Genomic DNA, 27,924 nt, shown 5'->3' with positions numbered 1-27,924 from the left:
GCATCATGTCATATGGGCTGAGCCGCTTGCAGTAACGGGACCAAGCAGGCAGCCGTGATTCAGTCTACTACAGTCCGTTACATGTGCTACTATCCACCACGCAGTTCTGCTTATTGGATTTCGACCTCGCATTGTACCTCAACTTTGTTCTCGTTATTGGCTTTCATTTAGTGTTCTGTTTTATGGGTTACATAATAGTGTAGACAACAGACAGAAAACTAGCAATGACGTCTCTCTCTCTCTCTCTCTCTCTCACACACACACACACACACACACACACACACACACTGCCAGTGTTATGGATCCCAAGTTTCTGGAAATAACTACAGCAACGGTTTCCAGCTCAAGAGTAACAGCGACACTAACAGTAACAGCTGTGACCGCAACAACAGAATACCAGGAAAGCATCTCCTGCAGTTCTTGCTTCAACAGCAGTAGCGCCAGTCGGTGGCCCCTGTTTACCTCCACAGCCGTTCGAGTTCTTTGGTGAGAGAGGTGTTAAACTGCTTTGCTTACAGTTTTTGTAAGAACCAAAGGGCTTTGCTCTTGTCTTCCAGCAACAGTATGTACGCAGTGGTTCAAAAGATGCGACCACTCCCTCCACTCCCGAACCCTAATGATTTATCTCACAATGAACTATGTAAACCGAATACTATGGTTGGCAGACCCATCTTGTTGCAGATAGGTCCCATGTGAATCAGTGTCACAAACAACATGGGCAGTCTTATGCAGCGTGGGCTCTCGACTTGCAGAATTTTGAACGCTTCTGCAATTTCACTTGTCAGAGCCGTCAAGTTTGCCATGCAGAATCAATGGTTCATGATGTGGTTGTGCGTCTATTCTCCGACAGGGAGGTTACAAATACAGCATTCCTCACATCCGATTCTAGTCTTCGTGAAGTTCTTAAATGAGTTAAATCTGTTGGGGTTGCTTCTGATGCTACACTGTGAGCATGTTGGGTGCTATTCTGTCATTCTGCGCAACGGATTAATCTGAGATGTACCCTTTACCCTGTGGCTCCTGCAAGATGCAATTTCCACCCCCACAGTACTACAGAAGTCGGACAGACGCTCCTAACTTTCTAAAGAGAAAAGCCTGAAAAACTTTCAGCAATAAATATCTTCTGGAGTCGTCCGCTGTAAGGAAATGACACAAAAATTCACAAAATTTCTTACATAACTAGTGGGATACTTGGGTACTGGAGTAGCGCTAGTTAGTGTAAGAAAAACATGAAACTAACGAAAATTATTATTTATTTTGCAAAAATTCTAAGAAATCACAATGGCACCTTCAGTTATGAACTCAACAAGTTATTTCCGGTTCTTTTCAGGATGTGAAGTTACCTCTCAAGGATAGGATTCGCTAATGAAATTTCTATACAAAGTTTAAGGTTGTTATTGACTTGGCAGAATGGCTGAGAGCTGCACCTACTCAACTTGAATAATTATCCATTAGAATGTTGCTAGGTACAGTTGAGGCTGTCGCGTGTGAAATGCAAATGAAGTGTTCTGTTGTGGAGGAAATGTGGGGCTCGCAAGAGCTGTACCGCACAATGCCATAAGCTGCGATGACTGCTGTTTGCACCGCTCGCTGCTGACAAATAAGATAACTCTCGTTCTATCTGGATTGGCCTTCGCCAATAAAACTCTCCCTACGCCTTGATGAAGTCAAGGATTTCTATTCGCCCCTAATCTAACTATTGGCATGGTACACCGGTCAGATAACCAGTCCACCGTGATGCCACTCAAAAATTCGCTCGCAGGCGTTTAACTATAACTCTGTCCATTCACACCGCACAATAAGTGTGGCGGCCAACACTGTGAACAATGCTTAATCGACTCAATAAAGAGTCGCACTCCGATTCGCTCTCGACAGAGGTCCTCTCCCAGTGAAGTACTGAGGAGAGGCTTGCTCCTCGCTCTTTGAGTACACGTACAAGCGCGCACGCTCTCGTTACGTGTTCTCGCTCCAAGAGCGACAGCGGAACGGCCCCTCTCCACGCCAGACATGAAGGGGTATGTCTTTTGGTCTCTTCCATTACTCCTTCAGCTCAAGGCGTCTTCTAAAACGGGAGAAAGACGTTTCGTTTAAGGCAACCAATCCGGAAATCTGTAGCATCGGCGTTTGGCGTTTGCTGTCTCCCTGTGAAAATCTCTGAAACTGCGTGCTATGTTGTAAAGAATGCGTAGGCTGGGCGCTCCCTCACAATGTAGCGGAATTTGCTTTTAAGCCAAACACGGGGGGCGTTCTTCCTTTCACTTGGGTAAACGCTGTCCGCTCCATGGGCGGCCGAGTTTGACTAGTCCTCTGAAGAGACTGGTGTACCGTTGTTTGGTTTGCATCTCCCTAACTAAAAGCTCCTGTGACCGTCGTGTCTGGAATGTATGTGTGTACGCCAGCCTCGAGTATTTCACCCACGGTGCGCTTACTTGTTATTTGTATATCGTTTACATGAATTCATACAACATTGACTTTATCTTATCGAGTTTGGGTTCGAATGAAGCGTCTTGATGTGCGGAATATGATTGTGAGGGCGGAATATGTAAGCAATGAAGGTCAGGAGACCACGATGTCTTACAACGCATACCTTCACTAACGAAATTCAAGTGTCTAAAGTAGTTACTAGTTTCGTAAGCAACAGCAGGCTGATGATTCTGATTCGCGTCATCTTTTTACGCCCACAAGTATCACGTTAGTTCACAGTCGCCCAGATGGCCGGCGTGAGTGCAGCTTGATGAGGAGTGGGCAGAATGTTCGACGAAGTCAGAAAGAGAGCCGACGCTGTGGTGTCGAGAGTTCAGCGGTCTGTACAAGGTGTACATACAGTACTGGAACACTTTCAGTTATTTATTGGACAAGAACTAAATATTGTACAGATGTAATACATATTGCATTTTGAAGAAAAACACTGATTTTTTTTTTCTCTTACAAACATTCGATATGGGCACCATGAGTGGCCCGGCAGACGTTAATATGGTAATCGAATTCTTGCCGTACCCGTCCCAGCATGGCATCATCGACTGTGGCAGTCACTTCCCATATTCTCTCCAGGAGCTGTGCTACAGCACATGGTAGAGGCGGTACATACACCAGATCTTTAATGTGTCCCCACAGAAAAAAAGTCACACGGAGTGATATCTGGTGATTGGGGAGGCCATTTCATGAAACAGCTGTCCTCTTCTGTAGCACTCCATTTTGAATGGTTTCATAGACAGCTTCTGTTGCAGAACTTTCCACACTGTTATTGGAGCCATTTCCAGTTCACGAGATGCACGACACACCGATTTCTTTGGACTCCTTATGAATGTCTCTCGTACGCGCTCCACATTCACTTCACTCACACTGGGATGTCCGCTTCTCTTTGCCAGGCACAAGCAACCTGTCGTAACGAATTTGTTGTGCCAGTGGTAAATGGCCTTCCTGATTGATGGCTTCTTACCGTACTTGATTCTAAACATCCGTTGAACAGCTGTAGCACACTTGTTTTTGTCGAACTTCAACATACAGAAAGCTCGCTCCGCACCTGAACTCGCCATGTTTGCGACTAGCGCTGACTATCGGCAAATTACCAAACTACGCCTTGACGGTACCCTTGTCGGTACACATGAAAAACAACTTTCTGGGTTTCTCATCAAAATGACATTTTTGTATTTATGCGACACCTTTAACAAACAATATAATTACGTTGCCAGAAGATTTTCGGATGAAATGCATAGAGTTGCAGTCTGACATCCAACTGAAATAAAAATTTGATCATGTATTTTTATTGGATTTTTACAAAATTTACCTGCCCAGAGGCAAATATTCCTTGCTGCACAATCATGCGTTGTATGTGTCACCTTTGTTTGGAAGCAGATACGTTTGTGAACAGTTACTTTCAAGTGTAAAGTTCACAAAGAGTAAACACAGAATGAAAATCTCAGATGAACGACTTGAGAACATCCTGTGAATTGCAACCACTTCGATCGTGCCTGATGCTTGTACATTAGTTTCACAAATTGAAAGTCAAACATCACATTAATTCTCTGACTTGTAATTATTTATACATCCGACATCCGACCAGTTTTTTTTTCTCCTTAGCGGTTGTTGATAGTGTTAAGTATATAATGTGCGGCTCAAAAATACTGGAAAAATATACGTCTTTTCCCCAACGTGGCTCATTTAAGCAAAAAAGTTGGCCACCCCTGGCTTAGATGATGATCCACGTATTGGTTGCCCAAGATGTGTCACTGCCACAGAAACTGTAAAGTGTATACAATGGTCATGGAGGATCGCCCACTTAAAGTGCAAGAAATTGCTGAAGTTGTAAAGGTGTCATCCGAACAGGCATGTCACATTTTAAGAGTGGAACTGAAAATGAAAGAAATATCTGCTTGATGGGTTCAAAAATGGCTCTGAGCACTATGGGACTCAACTTCTGAGGTCATCAGTCCCCTAGACCTACTTAAACCTAACTAACCTAAGGACATCACACACATCTATACCCGAGGTAGGATTCGAACCTGCGACCGCAGCGGTCGCACAGTTCCAGACTGTAGCGCCTATAAACGCTTGGCCACTCCGGCCGGCGCTTGATGGGTGCTGCGGTTCGTCAACTCTGTATCAGAATGCAAATGATTTTTTGCGCCGGTTTGTGATCAAAGATGAAACTTTGGTCCACTACTATACCCCAGAGACAAAAACAATGAAAGCAATGGAAACACGTTGATTCAGCAGTACCAAAGACAGCGAAAGCAGTACGGTAGGCCGGAAATGTCACTGCGTCAAATTTCTGGGATGCGATTGGAATTCTGCAGATAAATTGTCCATCAGCTTCCCATACAATTCCTGGACGGTACTAAGCTAACGTTCTGGGCCAACTAGAGCAAAGTATAGGCGGAAAAAAAGCCGGGTTTCATCAACACAATGCACGCCCGCACAGAAGTGTCATTGTCACGGCAAAAATACGTGAAATAAGATACGAACTATTGCTACACCCGGCTTATTTGCCTGCTTTGGCTCCATCGGACACCCATGTACTCCCGAAGCTCAAAATTTTCCTTGATAGACGGAGATCCTCCTCGGACGAGGCACTGACAGCCAAAGATGCAGACCTGGCGGAATCTAATTTTCAAGATGGGATCAGGACATTAGAATATTGCTGGACCTGGTACATTAGTATAGGGACACTACATTGAAAAAAAAAAGTTTCTCTGAGGTACGTCTTTTTTCTCTATTCCATTCCAAGAGCTTTCCAAACCACCCTCGTAGATGCGAGTACTCGACGCACATGCGCGAATCCTCCACCGCAGCGACCATATTTAAAAACAGTGCTTGTTTATATTTAAAAAAAAAAACGCCTCGTATCTAACTGCTGGTTGCTGCTGTATGGACTGTATTGTGGTGACGGGCGGCTATGTTTTGCAGGGTGCGGTGCTGCTGTGCCTGGTAACGCACGCCGTGCTGCAAGATGGCGAGCAACAGGCAGGCGGGGACGTTAGCTCGTCGGTCTGCGGCGGTTGTTCGTGCGGGGGCGGCCTGCTGGACTGCTCGGGGCTGCCGCTGGAGGGCGGCGGGGGCGGCTCCTGGTTCTGGCCGCGCTGCGAGTGCGCCGCCGCCTCCAACCTCACGGCCGTCTTCCGCGCCTGCGGCATCAAGGTCAGCGCCCACACTCTGCTCTGCATAAACTTACATATGTTGCAAGAATGCAATCTCAAATACAAGCGAAGCACCCTGAAGCCGTAGTCTGCTGTCAATGTAACTAAGTACCCTTGCACTCTATCGGCGAGTATGTAATTGATTAGCGACCACCGTAGTGCATTAATGTTGTTACCAGGCCTGGTACGCTATACAGAGTGTCCCAGACTTGCGACGAACTTCAAGGGCTTATAGAGGGTGGCCTCAGGAACAAATCGAGGATACGAACCCGTGTCCGGGAACGTCACCCAACGGTGCCACAGAGCATCAAACTTAGACACACCAGCGCCTGACACTACGCCACCCTTTCGACAGCAAACGTGACTTTGTGCGTTGACGCCTCGCTGTGTTGTTTCTTAATCAGTGAGCGTAACTGATTGCCACGATCTTCAGTGGAAAAGCTGGAGGTAGCTGTTGCGTATAAAAGTTTGTTTCTATGAATTCAGTGCTCTAGTGCCTCAGTGGATGACTGTTTTGGACACTTTCCCATCCACAGTTCGTTTTTCTTCTGGAGCCGTCTAAAATCTCCAATGCTTTTCGGTATACAGGAACAAAATAAACTCCAGACGGGAACCCATGTTCAAAATCGTTGTCAAAAAGGCAACGGAACATCGCATTCACAGAAGACGCTGTACACGCAGCAGCTACGTCCATCTTCTCCACTAATGATCGTTGCCATAAGTCGTTATCACTGAATAACAAAGAACACAGCGAATCGTTCCACCTACGGTCCGCCAGCGTACAAAGTCACGTTTGCTGCCGAAAGGGTGACATAATGGCAGGTGCTGGTACCTATAAGTTGATGCTCTGAAGCGTCGTTGGATGAAGTTTTCGGACACGGGTTCCTAGACCTCTAAATTTGTCACAACAGTTCTGGGACACCCAGTGTAAGAGGCGTAAACAGGGTCTGATGTTGACTGGTTACTGTGAAAGGCGCGGAGACGACGAGTATTCGTGTGAAACAGCGTTAGAATGAGTTCTCATCGTGGATCTTCATTCGCCAGCTGGTCGAATCGTTCAAATCTACGTCTGTGGGGCATTTATATCTGACAGTAGCATGATGTTGGACTGTGTGGGAACGTAAAGGCAGATACACTCATCATGAAGTATCTGGTCGACAACATATGCCCACCACACGAGAGGATCGTCGTCCCGTGCACTAAGCACACCTTCACATCTGCAGTTGTCAGCCATGAACTAATAATGGACTCCCTACGTCATTGCTTGGAGGAAGACTAGGTAACGACACACTTATTCTCTTTCTCTCTCTCTCATTAGGAGAGAGGGAGAGGGAAAAGGAGGAACTTGACAGAGAAAGGGAAGAGGAGTAGATGGAGGAGAGAGAGGAAATGAAAACTGATATATATTCTTTCCATTTTCCTCCACCCCCTCCTCTCTGCCCATCTCCTCTTCTTTCTTTTCGCTGTCACTCTCCTCCTCTCCCCTCCATCTGTCCATTTCCCGCATGTCGCAGGTCCTGTACGGGCCTTTCTGGAAACAGAAAATGTTCGACTGCTGCCCTGGCCAGTACATTCTCCAGATCTCTCACCAATTGAAAACGTCTGGTCAATGGTGGCCGAGCAACTGGCTCGTCACAATACGCCAGACTCTACTCCTGATGAACTGTGGTATCGTGTTGAAGCTGCATGGGCAGATGTACCTGTACACGCCATCCAAGCTCTGTTTGACTCAATGACCAGGCGTATCAAGGCCGTTATTACGGCCAGAGGTGGTTGTTCTGGGTACTGACTTCTCAGGATCTATGCACCCAAATTGCGTGAAAATGTTATGTCACGTCAGTTCTAGTATAATATATTTGTCCAATGAATACCCGTTTATCATCTGCATTTCTTCTTCGTGTAGCAATTTTGATGGCCAGTAGTGTATAAAAAAATTCGATACTTTGCGCCGTTTGTGAGCTGATAAGCAGTGAAGTTAGCGAATTAGGCCATGCGCGTGCAGATTTAAGCGGCCAGCCAGATACAATCAGTGTCTGTCGTTCTCATAGAGTAGATTATAGCGCACGAGACCACGCAACCTTTGGCTAGGGTTCGATCCCATGTCGAACTTTTGTATCGCTATTTTGTGCGGATATACGAAACCAAACGAAGAACATGTGTGGCGATACCATTTCTGGCAGGCCGCTTGAATTTGCACTCGCAATGGCCTGACAGGCTAACTTCAATGCTTATCAACTCACAAACGACACAAAGTATCGAATTTTTTCATAACAATTATCTCTCAGCCCAACCTACCCGGCAACACCCTTATAAGCATTTCAGACTGTTTCTGTCCCCACTCTAAAGAACAAATAATTTACGACGTTGGGTGCAAAGTGTAGAGAGGATCAAAAATGGTTCAAATGGCTCTGAGCACTATGGGACAACATCTATGGTCATCAGTCACCTAGAACTTAAAACTACTTAAACCTAACTAACCTAAGAACACACACAACACCCAGTCATCACGAGGCAGAGAAAATCCCTAACCTCGCCGGGAATCGAACCCGGGAACCCGGGCGCGGGAAGCGAGAACGCTACCCCACTGTAATGTCTCTTGCAGCCGTCTCTCCGCGATATTTTCAGAAATTTTATAAATTATATAACTCAGTACATATCTCGAAATATCTCTTCTTATCTTACCGATTATCAATGCAAAGTAGTTTCAAGCCCAATTATTCCTTGGAGCGTCCATTTACTCCATGGAATAGCTTCTCTACTATCTATGTTTTCTCTTAGGAAAAAGAATAGGGGACTTCTTGCCGATTAGTCGTGAAAGAAGGATGTATATGTATGTATTGTTGAGCTAGTCGCCATCTTGTTGAGTTTCTGTATGAGAAGGAATTTAATACATGAACTAAACTAAAGTAAGTGTGTTCGCTTATTATTTAACTGATTATTATTGACAGTGTCTGCTTACTACGCTGTGTTGCACGGGATCAGTGGGGAACGTCTGATTTACACTGCACGAACCTGCCGTTTTGTATGCTCAAGATATCCAGTTACTTCAAATAAATAGGCTAACACGGTCTTACCAGCAGATCTCCGGTCTTCCCCATGTGATCACCGAAAGTTAATAATTATTACAAATGTTTTCAGGAGATCGACTGACAATTTTCGTCGCACCGAGACTTCGAAATGGCTTCACTGCCTTATGGAATTTAAGTTAAGCTCAATTTAATCAGGATATAACAGTATTGAACTGTGTGAATGTGATAAGCCTGCCTTGTGAATGAAAATTCCCTTAACATACGCATGTTTTTACTATCCTGATCAGTGAAGCTAAATCAGGCCGGTGTGAGAGAGGTTTTAAAATTTTAGATCCCACACAAAATATATTAAACCACGACCACGAGCTGCGGACTGTAGAGAGGAAATCGCATGAAGCGAGTCAGGAGACCTATGACTTGAAAAGGAGAAAAGAAAAAAAGAAATAAAGGAGAAAGTAAAAGGGAAGAAAAAAGGGAAGAAAGCGGACTGGAGGACTGGATCTAAATTTTATTTGCAATATGCAGCCAGAGTTGCTAGTAAATGTTCCTCTGCACTCGTCAATTCTGGTTAGTTTCCGGTACAAAGGGCCAATTGTACACTTCTGGCATGTGTGTGCGACGACGCTTAGGTGTAACTTATCATCTGTAACAAATCTTTAGCATGGCCCTATCGCTCACCAGATATCATGCGAATTGACTTTATTAAAAAAGGAAACGGGTACCTAAAAGACTCTGTGAACACATTACCTATATGAATTAATTCGCCTAGATCAATTACAGTTTTTTTTTAACTATATTACTTTGCACCGCACTTCGACTCTATCTTCGGATACAAACTTAGCCCTTTAGAAATAAAGTTCAGTATCGGTATATGATAAATCATACGGTGAAGCAAGGAGTCAACCGTTCTCTGCAACAACATAAGAAGTGTAGATAATTTGTAGACTATTTTGCAGCCAGCATATGGTTCTAGAAATTCACACTAATGTGGTCAAGACTACAGCAAGCTTCTGGTTTACTCTTATTTAGAAAATAGTGTAAATATTCGGCGAGACTGGGTGAGACCGTACATGTGACTAGAGTTGTGCGCTGGAAATACTAGGTGGACTAAGGATGCCCGCTAGCACTATGTTGAAACGAACGCAATACTTTTATATCGATAGTATGAAACGGTGAACGTGAAAGAGGTTCATAGATAAGAGTTTTGGGCAACCATTTCTACAGACTTAAATTATTCTTTGCGTCCACGGAACAGTTTTCCGAAGTTTACCAGACCCGTGCACATTTTCATCAAATTTTTGCCTTAGTTGCTAAGGTCATCGATTTGTTTCTTCCCTCCCAAAATAACTGCGGCTGCTTTAAGAGATGTCCGACCGATATGTCCTTGCTTTAAGCGGCTGTTTCATACATTTTATCTCTAAGTTTATACAATACTGTAGCAATATGCTGTTGACCTGTAGATCTTTATGATGCCATACCCCGCACCCTTGCCGTTTTCTGAGAGCTGATTCACTACTAGAGGTGTCTCTAGCTTTTGTTGTGGGCTAGGTCTTGCTCAGAAGTGACGGCTGTTGTGTCAGGCACTGATGAAACTACTCCAGATAAGATAGATTAACTCGTATCTGGTACAAGCTCCGCTTACCTTCCACGAAAACACTGTTGTCGTGGAGACGAAATATTTTTCGTGTTTTTCCATGAACTAAATCCCTCGACATCAACGAAAATGTTCGTATTTATTACGTTGTGTCACGCATGAAATTCGGACTACAGTATCTGGTCTGAATTAGTTTAAGCGCTGCGCTTTCTAAAGGAACTGTATACAGAGAGCGGTAATACTGATTTTTCAGGCAAGGACTGACCTGTATGAACAAATCACCCAGAAGAAGAGAGTTGTGACCAAGAACGTATCCTGGTTGTTTGTTTCTAAGGGCGCAAAAACAACTACGGTCATACGCGCCCACGTCAGAACTGTAGAACACAACGACAAAGACAGGAGTTAAAAACGACCACACGCTAATGCCAATCGATGGAAGAGAAGACAGCTAAAAACAGGAACGTGGAGAAAGGTCTATAGAATATGCCATAGGTCCTGAACTAAAAATTAAATGGTCTTCGCCATATTGCTACAACGGATGAAAAGTAAAACGCGGTCGACAACCCACGCGTCGTTCGCTGAAAGGCCGATAACTCACAAGGGGAGGTTACGACGTTTGGAACGCGGATTTACTGCAAACTTCGTACACTCGTAGTACTCCATGAGGACAACAAAATGTGTAAGCAGTAGCGCCTACTTCTCAAGCGTTATTGAGAAAATCGCAAGATAATTTCGGTCGTCAAATATATACCTGTGCGTGGCCATTTTTACCAAGAAGCGGCGGCAGCCGAATGGTCCTCTGCAATAAAAAAACTGGACAGCTTTCCTGGCCCCGTTGCACTAAGGAATGGACGGTGTACAGCGCACATTTGAAGGGCACTAAGAGATTCTGAGCAGATGACGCAATTGAAAAGCCTGTCTATATATATATCCTAGTTGTGAGCTACTAGGGAGCTGGAAGGGGGTGGAGGGGTGAGGGAGGACAGTGTTGACGGGGGTTAAGATGAGTGCGCGTTATAAGCATGCTATCCGGATTCGAGTCCCTGTCTGACAAATTTCTAGGTTCAGAGCTAGGCTCGCGGGGGGATGAGGGGTCTCTTACTGATTTCGTGAATTACAAAATTAAACTCAAAATCAGCTATCCTGGTGCCACTTTAATCTAGATACATTCTACCTACGATGTTGTAACCTCCCAACAAAAATTTAAAAAAATGATAATTGACCATAAACCCACACAATAATATTAATTAAATAATGAACCATGAACGAAATGTAACCTCATAACAGAAATAATAATATCTGGTAAAATTTATAAGGACAGCAGCGCTGACCTTCGGCCCTGTATTCTGAATAAATCAAAAGCAAAATTCTTACCTCAATAAAAACTGCAACTATATCTGCTCTTAATTATACATTCTTCGACACAGCTTAGTGCAATGCTGGCCTATATATTTTTTTGGATTCTTGGAAGCAATGATAATGCATTGGAAAAATTCTTTAAATTGAAATGAATGCTTTTCTTTAAAAGAGTTACTTTATATTATAAAAATTATTATTGGGGCATTTTTTTCTGAACAAATTAAATTACAATTAACATACATTATTAAATATGCGCAAGGCTGATTCTTTACCTTCTACAACAATACTCATCCTCCAGAGTCCTGACCAGAGTCGCGAGCAGAGCACACAGCCGACGCATGCCGACTCCCGCAGACTACTAGCGTCCACTACTACTGTATCCGACTGACTATTACTGTCGACTCGCGCAGACTTGCGCAGACTCTCCACAAGCAACAACTAACAATACCTACTCTCTGGTCAGAGATTCTGTCATGCATCGCCCATCGCCGGAGAAGCACACGCCTTACAATGTCTTCAAGGGTATAGCTTGTATCCGGTGTACTCATATTTTTCGCTGTCAAGCAGGTACGCACCGCTGAAAGCTCTTAGAGCCCTGAGCCATGTGGTACTTTCAGTTGCAAAGACAACAGCGACGTGTATGGAAATGGAAGCATTGGTGCAATAACCAGACAATTCACATTTACAAACACAAGAAACTGCAATTGAATTCTAAAACTTATAGGTCATGTCTTTTCCCGATATTCATTTAGGCCATCAACACATCTTAACAGCTTATCACATAACCAAACGATACTTACTGAGTAAAAAAGTTGGACCTACTTCACTCTTACATCGAACAACTTTATTTTTTAAATATGAACTAGTAACTTAATAAACAACAACTGCTACCACTTTTCAGGTTACTGTATATTTAATATGATGAGCTTCCACCTACACTCACTGAAATATTCCAAATAAAACTTGACCAGAATCAACTTTGTAAACGCCCCAGATTAGTTTCTGGGAGCAGCGTAACAGCGGATGTGGACCAGTTTTACAATATGTAAATTGTATTATCGTCATTTAGTAACTGCTGTACGCTTTATGATTGATTAAAAAACAATGTCTGACTACTACTACTCCAAATGACACCGCGCCAAAATTGCAGATTAGTAATAAAATCACGCAAACGGCAAATCGGTGCTACATCGAAGTGTTGTTTTCCCCGCGAGAAAAGCTGAAAAATAGAACTTGGCATAAACATGTGATCTGGTGGATACAATGGAGATGCAACATGTTCGTAAATCAAAATCGGTTCCTTCTATTAGGAATCACTTGCAGCTACATGCCTCTGCTTACATTCTGACGCCGGGAACAAGACAGACAAATGCGAATAGCCAGGCTGCTTCTAGATGTTCTGTAAGAAATTTGAAGGCTGCGTCTTCTTTCATTACATAAGCATCTCTGACATTTGGATGCACAGATGAAATCTTTACATAAATACAAAAAATAGCTTTTTAGAAAAGCATATAACAAGTCTGAGAATTATACACATAAAGAAAATACGGATATCCTAATAAAAGTCGTAGGTGCGGAAGGCTATAAGAAGTTCATTGCGCTTCTCCTACTGCTTAACTGTATGTGGCATCCGTAGTAATTCTGCCAGAGCCACTTCATAATAAAATACCATGTCTGAGGCTGGCACAACTTCTTGGCAAGTTTCGTGGTATCTTCATACAGCTTTAACAGACTGGAGCACTTTATAAAGATTTTTATCAGGAAACGTCAGTGTAATTGAGGCTTTTTGAATGACGAAATCATCACAGTTAAGTTGTCATAATGGCGCTCTACAGCAAACTACATGCTTGTGTGCAGTAGTGTACGCAAAGAACTTTTACTTTTAAACAGTAAACTTCTATCAGCACGCTTAATAGTAGACCGAAACAGCTTTTTCGGGTGGAACAAGGAGTCTAAAAATTGATCTTGTGTAACATTAACCACAGTGAACTTCTTACGTGTATTTCACATGCCCTGTGTTATTCTGAATTAATCCCATAGGTCTCGTTCTTGCACCACACGATAGAGCAATTTGCAAACTATGCGATGCTAGTGAAATTTCATTTTCGGTCAATAGTGGACGTACCAGATAATTGTGCCAATGCCTTGAAATACGTCTGATATTTCACAACGTGTGGCTCTGGCAATACATATTGTGGCTTTTTTAAAATGATAAACCTTTGTTTGTAGTTGTGGGGCAGGAAGCGAGTCTGATTTGCGAAGATGATACTTTTTTTTGGTGGGGGTTGGGGGTGGGAAGCGCAGTTGCTTTCCCCTACTCTTCCCTTGGCAGTCACTTCCAACTTACATTGACCTTACACTTGCTCAGGATTACTTCGACCAGCCTCCAGACAGTTGTCATTACGGCATACTATTGCTTGAGCAATGTTCGTTGAAGTGCTCACTATGACGCACAGGCGTTTCCCAATGCTGTCAGGTGTTCCAACAAATTTAAATTCTGACTAATCTTTTCACTCTAATTGTGTGTACGCAATTACTAACAAATTTACTTTGGCCACGAGAAACTGGTAGCAGACAAAACTGGTTTTGACTATATCCACAGACATATCCCTGACGTAGGTAAATTTATGAGTGAATGTTTGTGCCTACAGTGAATACTAACTTTGTTCTTCGCTATCCCCGACAGTTTCGTGACTCACACCGTTCGCCATTTTGTAGCAGGAGGTAGCAGCTACCTTGCTTTATTCTTTTACGAATAATACCGTTTACATCTCGTTGTTTATGTAACGTTATTACTTTTCTTCTATTTTATTAGCGATAACTATGGGTGAAAGCCTACTGCAGTAAAAACAACGCTTTGTATGTTTGTATGTATTCTGGCATTTAGGACACCATGTTTCCTACGTGTGACCTGCTGCATTATTTGTAATTACCGATTTATCTTTCTCCACTACCGGGTGTTTGAAAATAACTTTTACTTACCCTGTATGGATTTCTTGATGTCCTCGTATACGTATAATACGTATGAGTTTCAGCGTAAGAGGGCGACAAGAAATCTGTTAGTAAAATTCACCATTAGATTTATCTACAATATAGAGAAACATAATCAGACATCAGTAATTAGAAAAACGTGCGTATTTATAGCACAATAATGACACTAAAATAAGGAAGCAGCTCAGGCATTGGGAACTCGCTTCTAAAGTGTCATGATGCTGGAGAAAAGCACTTGACAACGGGATTTACGTCTAGAAAAATGAAGGAAAATCGTGACGGGAAACAGCAAATGTTATTTTATGACCAACAAGACCATTGTAATTACCGATTTCGATCGAGTTGCAACGACGTCCACGAACTGTCGCCGATGGCAGCAACCGTACTGTATTTTAGTTTTAGATATGTAGAGGGCGTAATTCGACCGAATCCTGTAGCTAGTTTCAGTTCATTAAGAAGTGGAATTTGGACCAGCAACTTTACGTTTTAATATTATTTTTTCCTTAGCTTTGTCTCATTGGCGTTCACACTTCAGTTAATAGTGACCGGCTTCCAAAATATTTGTTCATTTTTGAAACCATTACTTGAGTCGTTTTCATGTGATTAATATTGTTTCATTAATGAGATGAGAACGAATGAGGTGATGGTTTGAAAAGGAACAAATACGTTGGAAAACAGTCAGTATTAACTCAACAAAGACGTAAAACAAAAGAAATAGTATAATTAAATTCTTGCTATAATTCTATAATTTCTTATCACATATCAGCACCACTTGGAGACCATCTATAAGCGCCACTAGAACACCGTCTATACCACAGAAACTTCCCACGACCGTCATCGCCCGGCTAGCTCAGTCGGTAGAGCATGAGACTCTTAATCTCAGGGTCGTGGGTTCGAGCCCCACGTTGGGCGTAAATTTTAATTTTATAGTACAACATCCTCATCCAGCAAGCACCCTGTAATCGAAGTTAAAAACCCGCTGAGTGTTTCATGGTTATGGTATTTTGAACATTTGCCTGACGAGGCAGGCTATCAATATGGCAGCGGCTGAAGTCCGTCGGCCGTGCACGGAATGATTCATAGGGACAACAATACGCCAGCTGCGATTCGCTACGCATTATCTTGAAAACAGACTGGAATTTGGACATTTTTCCAACGTATAAAGAATTACATTGGTGTCCAAAATTAAAACAACAAACAACTACTTCCCCGTCCTGTGTCTAATTCACGATACAATCACACAAACTGTCAACACTTGTTCATACATACACTTGTTCGTACAATCGTGTTCTCCACGGAAGATAGCATTCCGGCGAACGGGCAACCACGCCAACGATGACGTCAGGGCATCTATCAAATGAGGTAGTGTTAGCCGGGTAGTCCCACATCCACAATTGCTGTGTACACAGTCACAGACGGCGCAGTATGACGCAGAGAAGACATCTACCACACACTGCGACGGAGGGCGATAGCAAGAATGGAAGCAGGACAGTCGCGAACTGATGTGGCCGGATAGCTTAAAGTGAATCGCTCTGTTGGTTCTCGGATGTGGCGACATTTTATAGAGACCGAAACTGAATCCTGAACCCAGGGCAAGGCCGAACATGTGTGACATCAGAAAGAGAAGACAATTGTTTGGCTGTAAGGGCACGACAGTACCGCCGTAGTACAGCACGGCAGCTACCATCCGACCTGTAACATCCACTGGACATACTGTATAGATGTAAACAGTGTACAGAAGGCTTCAGCAGAATGGCCTTTATTGTTGGAAACCTGCTGTTGTGTGTACCTCTGACGCGTCTTCACAGAAGGGAACGTCTAGAGTGATGTCATCATGCTACCTGCACGGTCGAACAGTGGAGCAATGTTCTTCTCACACATGAGTTCCCGTTTGGTCTGGAGAGTGAGTCTCGGCGCATTCGCTTCTGGTGGGAACGTGGAAAACAATTTCTGGACTCAAAAATTGTGGAAAGATACCGATATGGAGGAGGATCCCTAATGGTGTGAGCAGGGATTATGTCGACCACTCTAAACAATTCTTCATTGAATTGTATGAGTGAGTCGGCAAGGTTTACCTGCTGTCAGGTATCGTGATGAGATCTTGGGACCTCACGTGCGGTTGTTGCGAGGAGCTGTGACCAAGACTCCATACTGATGGACGACATGCTGGACTTCATAGAGCAGGGGTAGTCGATGTTTTCTTGGAAATGGAAGATACCACACGCATGCCGTGGCCTGCTCGCTCTCCCGGTTTGAATCCACAGAGCATGTCTGGGATTAACTACGCAGACAAGTTGCATCACGTTAGAATCGACCAACCACTCTCCAAGACTTGAGGGTAGCTCTGTGGGAAGAATGGGCGTTATTGCCTCAACATATGATCATTCACAAAATGTCCCGTCGTTGTCAGGCCCGTATTGCTACCACAGGTGATAACACCCCATACCGAGCACATTAACCAATCATCGGAATGTGTGTGCTAATCAGTAAGTTGGAAAAAAACGAAGAATATCTTTGCCTGTCGTTATGCATGCTCCAGTTGTTTACGTTCTGTATTCTTGACATTGTTTCTACTTTACCATCACCCGTTGATACTGTTTTGTGGCAAAATAAACGCAACCTTGTAAAATTTCCGTTTGTTGCTTTAATTCTTGACACCAGTGCAGTATTAACAGTCCCTGACTTTGCTCCACCACAGCATAATTTTCTGATCCACTTGAATATATAATAACAATATAAAGTCGAAAATAGTCGTGGAATAAAATAAAGAGCTTTAAGCGTTTGCAGCGGCTATTCATTAATTTTGTACATGGATGTGGAGCAGTGGCGCTCTCCAAACGTGGAGAAACCAATAAGACGTGATAGTATCAGAAATCGGAAACTACGACAGTGGCTTGACTTTGAAGGCTCTGTTTCTCCAGTTACTTTGACCGATGCAAAGAAATAAACCATTTCATCGCTGGTGGCTCTATTCTTGGTGAGATAAGTCCACTGTTTCGTGTCTGTTAGTTTAGGCCTTGTGGGCATTTTCAAATGATGCATTTAGCATTTGCATCTTTCATTTTTGCAACAACAAAACAATCTCTCGCAAGTATGTGACAAATACCCAACTGGAATAAACGATCGAGTGTATTATAAAGGCGAACATAACCAGAACGAGTAATGTGCGCACAAATGTTACAGGCATGAAACAAATGTCAGGAGGTCCAATTGCCCAGCACGTAACTGATTCAGATAATATTTAAGTCTGTGTACTTGCAATTTCGTAACGTCGAATACAGTCTTGTTAGAAGCGATAGAAATTGCAGTCCTTTTAACAGCATACTAACGCAGGTCGCTAGATAAATGAAGCGTTACAAAAGATAGGAAACATGCGCAGGTCATTGTTTTCATAGAAGGTCGTCGAATGGACTCTCACAACTATAGAACTATATCGGTATCGTCAGTTTGCTCTAAAATTATCGAACACGCTTCATGTTCGCGTTTTATGGCCTTTTCGGGGACTAAAAGATCTCTGTAGGAATCAACATGGAAGCCGTAAACAACGATCGCGTAAAACTCAGAAACCCAGCTGGCTCTGTTTATTCACAACATGGTTGGTTGGTTGTTTCGGGGAAGGAGACCAGACAGCGAGGTCATCGGTCTCATCGGATTAGGGAAGGACGGGGAAGGAAGTCGGCCGTGCCCTTTGAAAGGAACCATCCCGGCATTTGCCTGGAGCGATTTAGGGAAATCACGGAAAACCTAAATCATGATGGCCCGACGCGTATTCACAAGACACAGAATGCAGTAGATACCAGTTTTTACTTCCAGAAGGCGCTCTATACAGTTCCGCTCGCAACTAAAAGACAATTAGGCCCGTCTTCTGAGGGTAGAGTCCGTCTGTTGCACTCATCCCGTTTACATGGGGCTCCCAAAACCGGATTTCGTAAACCGATTTCGCAAACCGCTTCTGGGCGTCATGTAAACACTTCAAAATCTATCCTGGAAATCCGCCTCTGGTACAATTCCGCAATCGATTTTCGCTCCCATGTAAACGCAACCAGTTTTGAAACGTCCTTTGGCTGTCAGGTGTTTTTTTTTTTTATACAATTCGTCTTGTTTTTACAAATTTTCGGCCAATATGGACGGAGTGGCTTTTTGTAAAGATAAGCACAGGACAATCAGCCTCATTTCACATGTAGCGAAAGTGATGTTAAGAATAATTAATAAGAGACTTGAAAAAGTAATGGAAGAGAATGTTGGCGAGGGGCAGTTTGGCTTTAGACAGAATACGGGCACCAGATATGCAATAGGGCTCCTACGAATCTCGGGAGAAAGGTTTATTGAAAAAGGAAAAGGCCTATATATGTGCTTCATCGATCTAGAAATGGCATTTGACAATGTGGTTTGGGACAAGCTGGTGACTATATGAGGGAAAAGAGAGTGGACTGGAAAACCAGAAGACTTGTCAACACAATATATCTTCCAAACAGCCTCAGTTAAAGTGAGAGGAGAAAGTACAAATTGGATAGGACTAGGAAAAGGAGTAAGACAAAGACGCTATCACCTATCCTTTTCAACCTCTGCCTGGAAAATATGATTGACCAATGCTCATTAGATGACAAAGGGGTAGAAACTGGAGGAAGAAGAGTAGGATGTTTGAGGTTTGCTGATGACATGGTCCTTCTAGCTACAGGGGAAAAAGAATTACAGGATTTCGTGGACACTATTGAAGCTAACGGAAAAAATTACGGAATGAAAGTTATCACAAAGAAAAAGTATTGGCACTAGGAGGAAATAAAGAAATAAAAATTATGCTGAATGGAGAAATATTAGAACAGGTCCAAAATTTTAAGTATCTTGGAAGCAGGATAGACACCAACTGGAAGTGCACCACAGAAATTAAAACAAATACGCAATGGCAAAAGAGGCATTTTATAATAAAAGGAGAATTTTCTGCAGCGGTCTGGACAGAGAACTCAGGAAGAACTCATAAAATGTCTTGCATGAAGTGTTCTTCTGTAAGGCGCTGAAACATTGACGAAAAAAGACAGAGAAAGGCTGGAGGCATTTGAGATGTGGACATGGCGGAGGATGCAAAGAATAAGTTGGATGGACAGAATAAAAAATGAAGAGGCACTGAGAAGAGTGGGGAAGAAAAGACAGTTACTAGATGTAGTAAAAAGAAGAAAAGGAAATTGGGTTGGGCATATATTAAGAGACAGTGACGGACTGATAAAACAGTATTAGAATATTTTATATAGAAGGGAAAAGGAAGCGAGGAAGGAAGAGATTTCAGATACTGGATGACGTGATGGAAGGCACAACATACAGCAGCCTTAAGAAGGGAGTAATGGATCGCAGAAAATGGAGAGGCAAAGGACCTGCTAATATAGCAGAAAACTGATGATGATGATGTATAAATATTACACTTACTGTTTACACCGTGTCTAACCGTAGAGAAATAAAGTTTGTGCCGATTAAATCATAAAATGAACAGCTGTTTTTCAGGCGCCAAATTTAGCTGGACTGGCAAATTCGCTTCAGTCATTAACATGTAAACACGGCAGCGAAAAACGCTTTCCGAAATTCGGTTTTCGTCTTCCGAAACAAATGTCGCATATAAACATAGTGACTGAAAGTTTCTTTTAAAAATTATTTTCATTTGTTTTGAATTCGCTGGCTTGGTTGGTTGGTTGATGGTAACTTTGCTTTTGTTTAGCAGTGGGTGACTATGCATTTCCAAGTGTGAGAGAAACCAAATATATCTGCTTGCGAGAATAGAACACGAATTTAGCCCTGTGTTATAATGTTTCTAGAAATGTGCAAACTCATTAAATCCTGAACTTCACTATTAATCTCTCTAATTAAATAAAAGTGGTCCCTGTGCGTTAATGATCTGCCTAATAATGCTATTCATGAAACGGTCCCGGTGCGTTGATAATTTTCGTAGCAAACTGATCCTGAAATCAAAGTATCTTATCTCGTGATGAATTGCTTGGAAACGCGGTGCTTTGCTGTTCTCTGTGGGCCAGCTGCAAATTTATAACTGCAGTTGCTGAGAGCTTAGTGCAGTGCTCCCGACAGCAAGTAACCTATTTTATACACATCATTGAGTGAGACACATTTAAACAAAAATGATTTGGATCGAGGATGGAGACAATGCCCTTAGGCGAAATATTTCTTTAACAGGCTGTTTATAAATTATCTGATATATCATTGTATGAAATTCATGTTACAACGCTCATTAACATTGATAAAGGGAAACATTTATGTCAAACTCTTACTCCCACAAATGTTAGACATGTAACACGAAAAGTATCTTACAGTGAAAATTACTCAGTCTTCAACGAAAAATCTGAAGATCCCTGACATGGATGTCTCAGTCAACAATGGTTCCAAACTAGGCGCTACTTCAAATATTACCTTCACTCCTCTTCATATGCTTCTCTAGCGTCATTACATACCACTTCATTCTAAATCACTAATGGAATCTTTCTCCTCTGTTTCACAATATTCAAACAACTCATTTACTTGAACACAGATGCCCGTAACATTGCCACGAGTCCTCTGCTCGGCGTCTGTCTCATTACTCCCCTAACGATAGAACTCCCGCGTTCCTCGCAGCCAAGCAGCGATGACAAACCAAGCATATCTTCCAGCAACACAGCTACTCTGGCCAAAGATTGCGCGCAAATAATTAGCAATTCAAAACTGTCGCTTAGCGTTTGAGACATCCAAAGTATGTACAAATTCCAGAAATGCAATCACAAACTCCCAATAGACCTGTTTCAGCACGTACAGAATATGAGACAAACTCTGTAACTGAATTGGAGCGTTCCTTTAACTTCAGGCGAACCATAACGAAATATTTTCTTTTTTTTAAGTTTATCTCACGTCAGGAGGTTTTCCGTGTCCTGTTTTGAGCATCTCTCTTCACCTGTTTGGCCTCTTCCTAATATCGATCATTATTCCAATTCTTTTCCTACCTCCTCTGCTCATTCCTTCCACTTTTCTCTAATTTTTGGTTGCAAACATTTCTACACAGTATACGGCCCAACTAGGATTTTTTACTCTTTGCGAGCATTTTAAGACTCTTCTTTCTTTCCCCGTTTCCTTTACTGCCCTTTCATTCTTAAGCCTGGCAGTTCACTTCACCTTAACTATTTTTCTAAATATCTTCTTTCTTTATAACTGCCTATGATTCACGTCTGTATAACAGAACACTCCACCCCTAAAATTTAGCAGACCTTTTCCTCAGCTCCATAGGAATTCTTCCAGATGTTGATAACTGTATCTTTTTCAAACGCTCTTCTTCCCACAAATATTCTCCTCCTCCTGTGCAGTTTCCGTTCCATGTCATTAAATTTCCCAAGTACAGAATAGGCTTCGCTTGTTTTATCTTTTTCCCATGCAAGAATATGTTAGCTGGAGCTTCCTTCCTGCTTATTCTCATCACTTTTGCCTTTCCCATACTCCTCACACCTCATTGAAACACTCTTCAACTTCTGCTGTAGTTTCTCTTCTGATTCCGCTAGCACTGCTTGATAATCCGCACGTTTTATAGTCGTTAGCTTTTCCCCTTCAATCACAAAGCCTCTTGCGTCCTCTATCCATATACGATGAACAGCTTCGGTGACAGTGAGCATCCTTGGCTTACACATCTTCAAATACACTCTTCTTACAATTCCTCGTTCCCTACTGTAACTTTTTGTTGCACATCTGTTTTATCAAGGAAGTGTTATAGCTGTCCACAAGGGCAAAAGAAGACTAATAATGTTATTACCACGTTTGGATACCACTGTAGCACGTGATGTACAACAGGAGTCCTTTTCTGGGTTTTGTTTCAGCTTCCCTTTCTGACCAGATGAATTTGATTCTTTCAGGGATCTTTTCCGCTCGCCACAACAGGTTGTTCCTTCGCCCACTTTGGGTTTATTTGTCTAGCCGACTGTCCAGTCGTCAATTTCCTGGCCAAAAATTTTTATATCCGGTACGTCAATTTCTGTTATTCATACTTCCTTCAGATCAATTTTTACTGCACCGATCCGTTTTATTGTTTCAATATTAGTTTTACTGCGAGTTTTGTAGAATTTCACAACTTCTCTAATTAACCTGGTTGCTTCCATTCATTTAATATGCTCATATAATTTCACACTGTGCTTTTCACAACCGAAAAGATGTCGTTATACTTTTCAGTTTCTTTATTATCAGTTTGCTTTAAGGTAAGTTTGGCTTAGGAAAGGTAAAGATACCAGAGAGGCAGTTCTAAAGTTGCGTTTGATATCGGAAGCAAGTAAAGAAAATCAAGATAAGCTCATAGGATTTCTCGATGTAGAACAAGCGATCGCCAACGTGAAATAGTGCAGGATGTAGAAATTCTGAGAAAAATAGAAGTTGTACAATATGTACATGAACCAAAAGGAAACAATGAGATTGGAAAATCATGAGCAAAGTTCTCCGATTGAAAACTGATGCTGTCTCTTGTCTTTACTGTTCAGTTCAGCGGCAATGACGGAAATAAAAAGCAAGGTTAAAGAGTAGGATTAAAATTCAGGGTGAAATGATATCAATGAGAAGATTCGCTGACGATATTGCTAGTCTTAGCGAAGGTGAAGAAGAATTGCAAGACCTGTTGAAGGGAATGAACTGCTTAATGAGTGCAGAATATATATTGGATGTAAAGAAAAGAGCAGTGACAAGAAGCAGAATTGAAAACAGCGAGAAACTTATCAAAATTGGTGGTCACGATGTAGAAAAATCAAGGAAGTAAAGTTTTGAGATATGGTGCTACAGAGAATGTTTAAAATCAGGTGGAGTGATAAGATAAGGAATAAGGGGGTTCTCTGCAAAATCGACGAGAAAAGGCATATATATGGAAAACACTGACAAGAAAAATACACAATATGATAGGACATGTAAGGCATCAGGAAATCCCTTGGTACTAGGGGAAATGTAGAGGTTAAGAATTGTACGGTAAGACAGAGATTGGGATACGTCCAGCAAGTAATTAGGACGTAGCGTGCAAGTGCTGCACTGGAGGGGTAGTGGAGGGGGGGGGGGGGAAGGGAAGGGAAGCATTTCGCTTTCGGATTTCTTCATTGTCGCTCTGTCGCTCTCTCTCTCTAAATGTAGAATATTAATCCCCATAAATCCACACAGAATTGATAACTGTGCGGTAGTGCCTCAGTTCGTGTTTTGAGATGCATTTTACTGTTGTATCTATTTTTTGTTAATCTGAAATCGGTTTCCATTTAGTGACAACGAATCTCCTAATCTATTCCACCACGTATTCGTGAATTGCTTCGTCTAAATATATGAACTGAGAAAATCTCTCGATCATCCCTTACATAGGTTTTAAAATTTTGGCTGCCAGATTATTGCCCAGTATGAAATTTGGAGCCCTTTCTTGTGATTCATTGAGAATATCTATTTGCTTGTGTGTGGCTGTATTGTTTTGACAGAATAATTTATATGCTCATACACTTGCAAAATGACAGTTTATTTAGATAACTACGAGTCTTTCTACCATTATCATGCCAGTAAACTATCTCACCGGCCAGTTACGTTAGTTTTATTTATAGAAATCTATTGTCATCAAAAGCACTTGCATAGATATGCGATAAAAATGAGAGCGCTAGTTTTGCCGTGACCAGGATTCGAACCTGGGTTATTGCGGCCACAACGCAATGTCCTAACCACTAGACGATCACGGCTGCTGCTGCTCTGTCTCAACGTTCCCCTCATCTTCTGCTCTCCCTCGCACCCTACAGCAAGGGCAAAAAATCGCCCGCTGCGCTCCGGTGAACCCATCGACGCAGTGGGTCAATTCGCAGAGCTACTGCGGGAAGAAGCGCACCGCCGCAACCACTATATGACTCCGCAACTACATCTCGATCCTGTCATCCAACTGCTGCTCTTGTACTTTTCGTTGTCGCTGTAGCGCCACATACACTACGTTCATATGCGATGCAGCTTGCAGAAAACGAAGTTCGAAACGGATTTTCGCTGTCATCTTTAAGCGAATAGATTTTGATAGTCGTTTCAAATAACTGTACAGATGGATAACTTTACGACTCATCAGTGTGATCAGCGGTATCTTCGCCGTAATAATTCATAAAGAGAGCTTTCGATTTCCGTTCACATGTCGAAGGAGGTAGAGGGAAGAGATTGTTCAAGAAGAGATGTTTAAAGATGTTATCTATGCCAATTTATGCTTGTGAGACAGTTTTATTCCATCTGTCTAGAACATTTGGTTTGTCAAAATTTCGAAGTATCACTGATGGAAAATTATTGTATACCAACATTTGAAAGATTCTGAATGGCTGGAAAATTTACAAATAAGTAAAGACGCATTCCTATTCCCATATAGCGATTTTCGATTGTTCTGTCGCTAGGCACCGATTGTGTGTGAGAATCCAACCACTAAAAGGAAGAATGAAATCAGCCAGCTGTATAGTTAGTGATCAAACAAATATGTTTTACCAGTTCAGCAAATATATCAGCATTTATGGCGAGAGAGGGGGAGACGTAATACACCTAGGAACATTGTCGAACATAGTCGTTTTGGTGGTGCAGGTGTTTTGATAGATACGAAGTGTTTACAAGTACAATACATCGTAACAATATGAAGATGTCCCATGTCTGGAAACGGATCATATATTCACTTATGCAAATGAAACGCATTTTACAGTAGTAAAAAGAGACATTGATTTTGTGAATTTTACAGCGAATACTGTTACATTATAAAGATGTTCCATGTCAAAGATTTTTTAAAATATGTATGGACAAGGCAATACATTATTGTTTTACATTTAGCATCATGACAATTGTAGGAAAATATAAATTTGCTACTTGATCAGCAGATAGGTGTAGGAATATTATTTGCTTTGGTGGGTGGAAATTAATTTTTGGAAATTTTTCCACCCTCCAAAGCAAATAATATTCCTACACCAATCTGCAGGTCAAGTAGAAAATTTATATGTTACTACAATTTTCATGATGCTAAATGTAAAAAAATAATGTACTGTCTTATCCATACATATTTTAAAAAATGTTTGACATGGGACATCTTTATAATGTAACAGTATTCGCTCTAAAATCCACAAAATCAATGTCTCTTTGTACTAGTGTAAATTGCGTTTCAGTTGCGTAAGTGAATATATGATCCTTATACAAACATGGGACATCTTCATAATGTTACGATATATCATAGCATCTTTGACGCTCAAGTGCTTGTAAACACTTTGTATCTATCAAAACATGTGATGCATGTTATGAATGTATTCTGTGACAAATCTAAAGGCCTCAATGATACAAATTTGTGTGTCCAATGATAAGAATGTGGTGAAAACTACGAACACCATTCGTTGGACGAAAACTATGAAAACAAATACTCCAGACCGACATTTCATTTCACGTAAGTCTCATTCCAGTGCAAATCTGTAACGCAACCACATGTATGGCGTGCTTATAATTATGTATTATGTTTTAGGACAACTAATCAATAACAAAACGCACCACATGTTCTAATGAAAGCCGTCTGATGATGAATTGTAATGATTCGAAACCGGTAATGGTACCTTTTAAATAAAGGAACCTAAAATAAATTTGTGGCTGGTTGCCGTCTCAACACGATCAACAGTTATTTGCCATTTTTGGGAAGCATGATTGTTCGGGGCGAGAGATTCTCATTTGGCGACAAGTTGACAGCTCATCACTCAAATAATAATAAAAATCCCATCGCTGATCGAAAAGTAGGCAGAATAATCGCCAACACACATCTGAATAAAGGACCGTACGCAGATACGTACAACTAGCGACCACGCGAGATCGAGAGCAAAATTCAGTAACAGGTGGTGTTGAAAAACGCTTAGAGGGCAATCTGTAAATATGTTTTAGTGATTTATTAGTACTTTTATTCACGGCATCTATAATGTAAGAGTGTTGTGATGTCATATCTACACGCTTCAACTATCATTTGTTTTCTACCTCTACGACCATCATAGGTCTAATTACAGCCAAAATGACGTCACTTAATTACCGTTTTATCTAAACTCTAATGTGTCTGATACCCACGACTTTAACATTAACAAGGATATGTATCTACAGCAATTAGAGAATTAATAATAATAGTTACATGCGTTCTGAATGGTTGTGCGGATTTCGCTTCTAATGCTAAATAAATAAATCTTGAGCCATAACGCTTCGCATTTTTCCGCCATGCTTAACAATCTAACTTATTGTTGGTAATGTTAATTAGTCGAATCTGATTTCAAATACTTAGTTTCTGAGAGGGAACGAAATGAAAGCACGTATGATGTTGTCTAGTTGTGTCTGGTACCGGAAGGATTTGTGCCAAGCGATCGTGTGAGACCCAACTCGCTTTATTTGTTTATGAGACCCAGAAAATATTAGACACAGGCTCCCAGGTAGATGCCATTTTCCTTGACATCGTTCCTTGAAGGCGTTCGGTACAGTTCCGCACTGTCGCCTGATAAAGTAAGAGCCTACGGAATATCAGACCACCTGTGTAGCTGGATTGAAGAGGTTTTAGCAAACAGAACGCAGCATGTTGTTCTCAATTGAGAGACATCTACAGACGTTAAAGTAACCTCTGGCGTGCCACATGGGAGTGTTATGGGACCATTGCTTTTCCCAATGTATATAAATGACCTAGTAGGTAGTGTCTGAAGTTCCATGCGGCTTTTCGCGGATGATGCTGTAGTATACAGAGAAGTTGCAGCATTAGAAAATTGCAGCGAAATGCAGGAAGATCTGCAGCGGATAGGCACTTGGTGCAGGGAGTTGCAACTGACCATTAAAACCGACAAATGTAATGTATTGCGAATACATAGAGAGAAGGATCCTTTATTGTATGATTATATGATAGCGGAACAAACACTGGTAGAAATTACTTCTGTAAAATATCTGGGAGTATGCGTAAGGAACGATTTGAAGTGGAATGATCATATAAAATTAATTGTTGGTAAGGCGGGTGCCAGGTTGAGATTCATTGGGAGAGTCCTTGGAAAATGTAGTCCATCAACAAAGGAGGTGGCTTGAGTATTGCCCATCAGTGTGGGATTCATACCAGGTTGGGTTGACGGAGGAGATAGAGAAGATCCAAAGAAGAGCGGCGCGTTTCGTCACAGGGTTATTTGGTAAGCGTGATAGTGTTACGGAGATGTTTAGCAAACTCAAGTGGCAGACACTGCAAGAGAGGCGCTCTGCATCGCGGTGTAGCTTGCTGTCCGGGTTTCGAGAGGGTGCGTTTCTGGATGAGGTATCGAATATATTGCTTCCCCCTACTTATAAATCCCGAGGAGATAAC

General features: G+C 42.0%; 1 protein-coding gene and 2 non-coding genes across 3 annotated transcripts in view; 2 read left to right on the top strand and 1 right to left on the bottom strand.

Moving 5' to 3' along the window:
- LOC124545177 (chondroadherin-like protein) overlaps nucleotides 1-27,924 on the top strand; it is a 186,021-nt gene that overhangs the window by 46,744 nt on the left and 111,353 nt on the right. The window contains exon 2 of the mRNA XM_047124016.1: nucleotides 5,407-5,637. Coding sequence (XP_046979972.1) covers nucleotides 5,407-5,637 — 231 coding nt within the window. The remainder of the gene's footprint in view (nucleotides 1-5,406; nucleotides 5,638-27,924) is intronic.
- On the top strand, nucleotides 15,449-15,521 carry Trnak-cuu. Its single transcript has one exon. It is a non-coding gene; the product is annotated as a tRNA-Lys (tRNA).
- Trnah-gug lies at nucleotides 24,236-24,307 on the bottom strand. The gene has a single exon. It is a non-coding gene; the product is annotated as a tRNA-His (tRNA).

This window comes from Schistocerca americana, chromosome 8 (genome assembly GCF_021461395.2).
Source record: "Schistocerca americana isolate TAMUIC-IGC-003095 chromosome 8, iqSchAmer2.1, whole genome shotgun sequence".
Lineage (NCBI taxonomy): Eukaryota > Metazoa > Arthropoda > Insecta > Orthoptera > Acrididae > Schistocerca > Schistocerca americana.
This window is presented reverse-complemented; position numbering and strand designations above follow the sequence as displayed.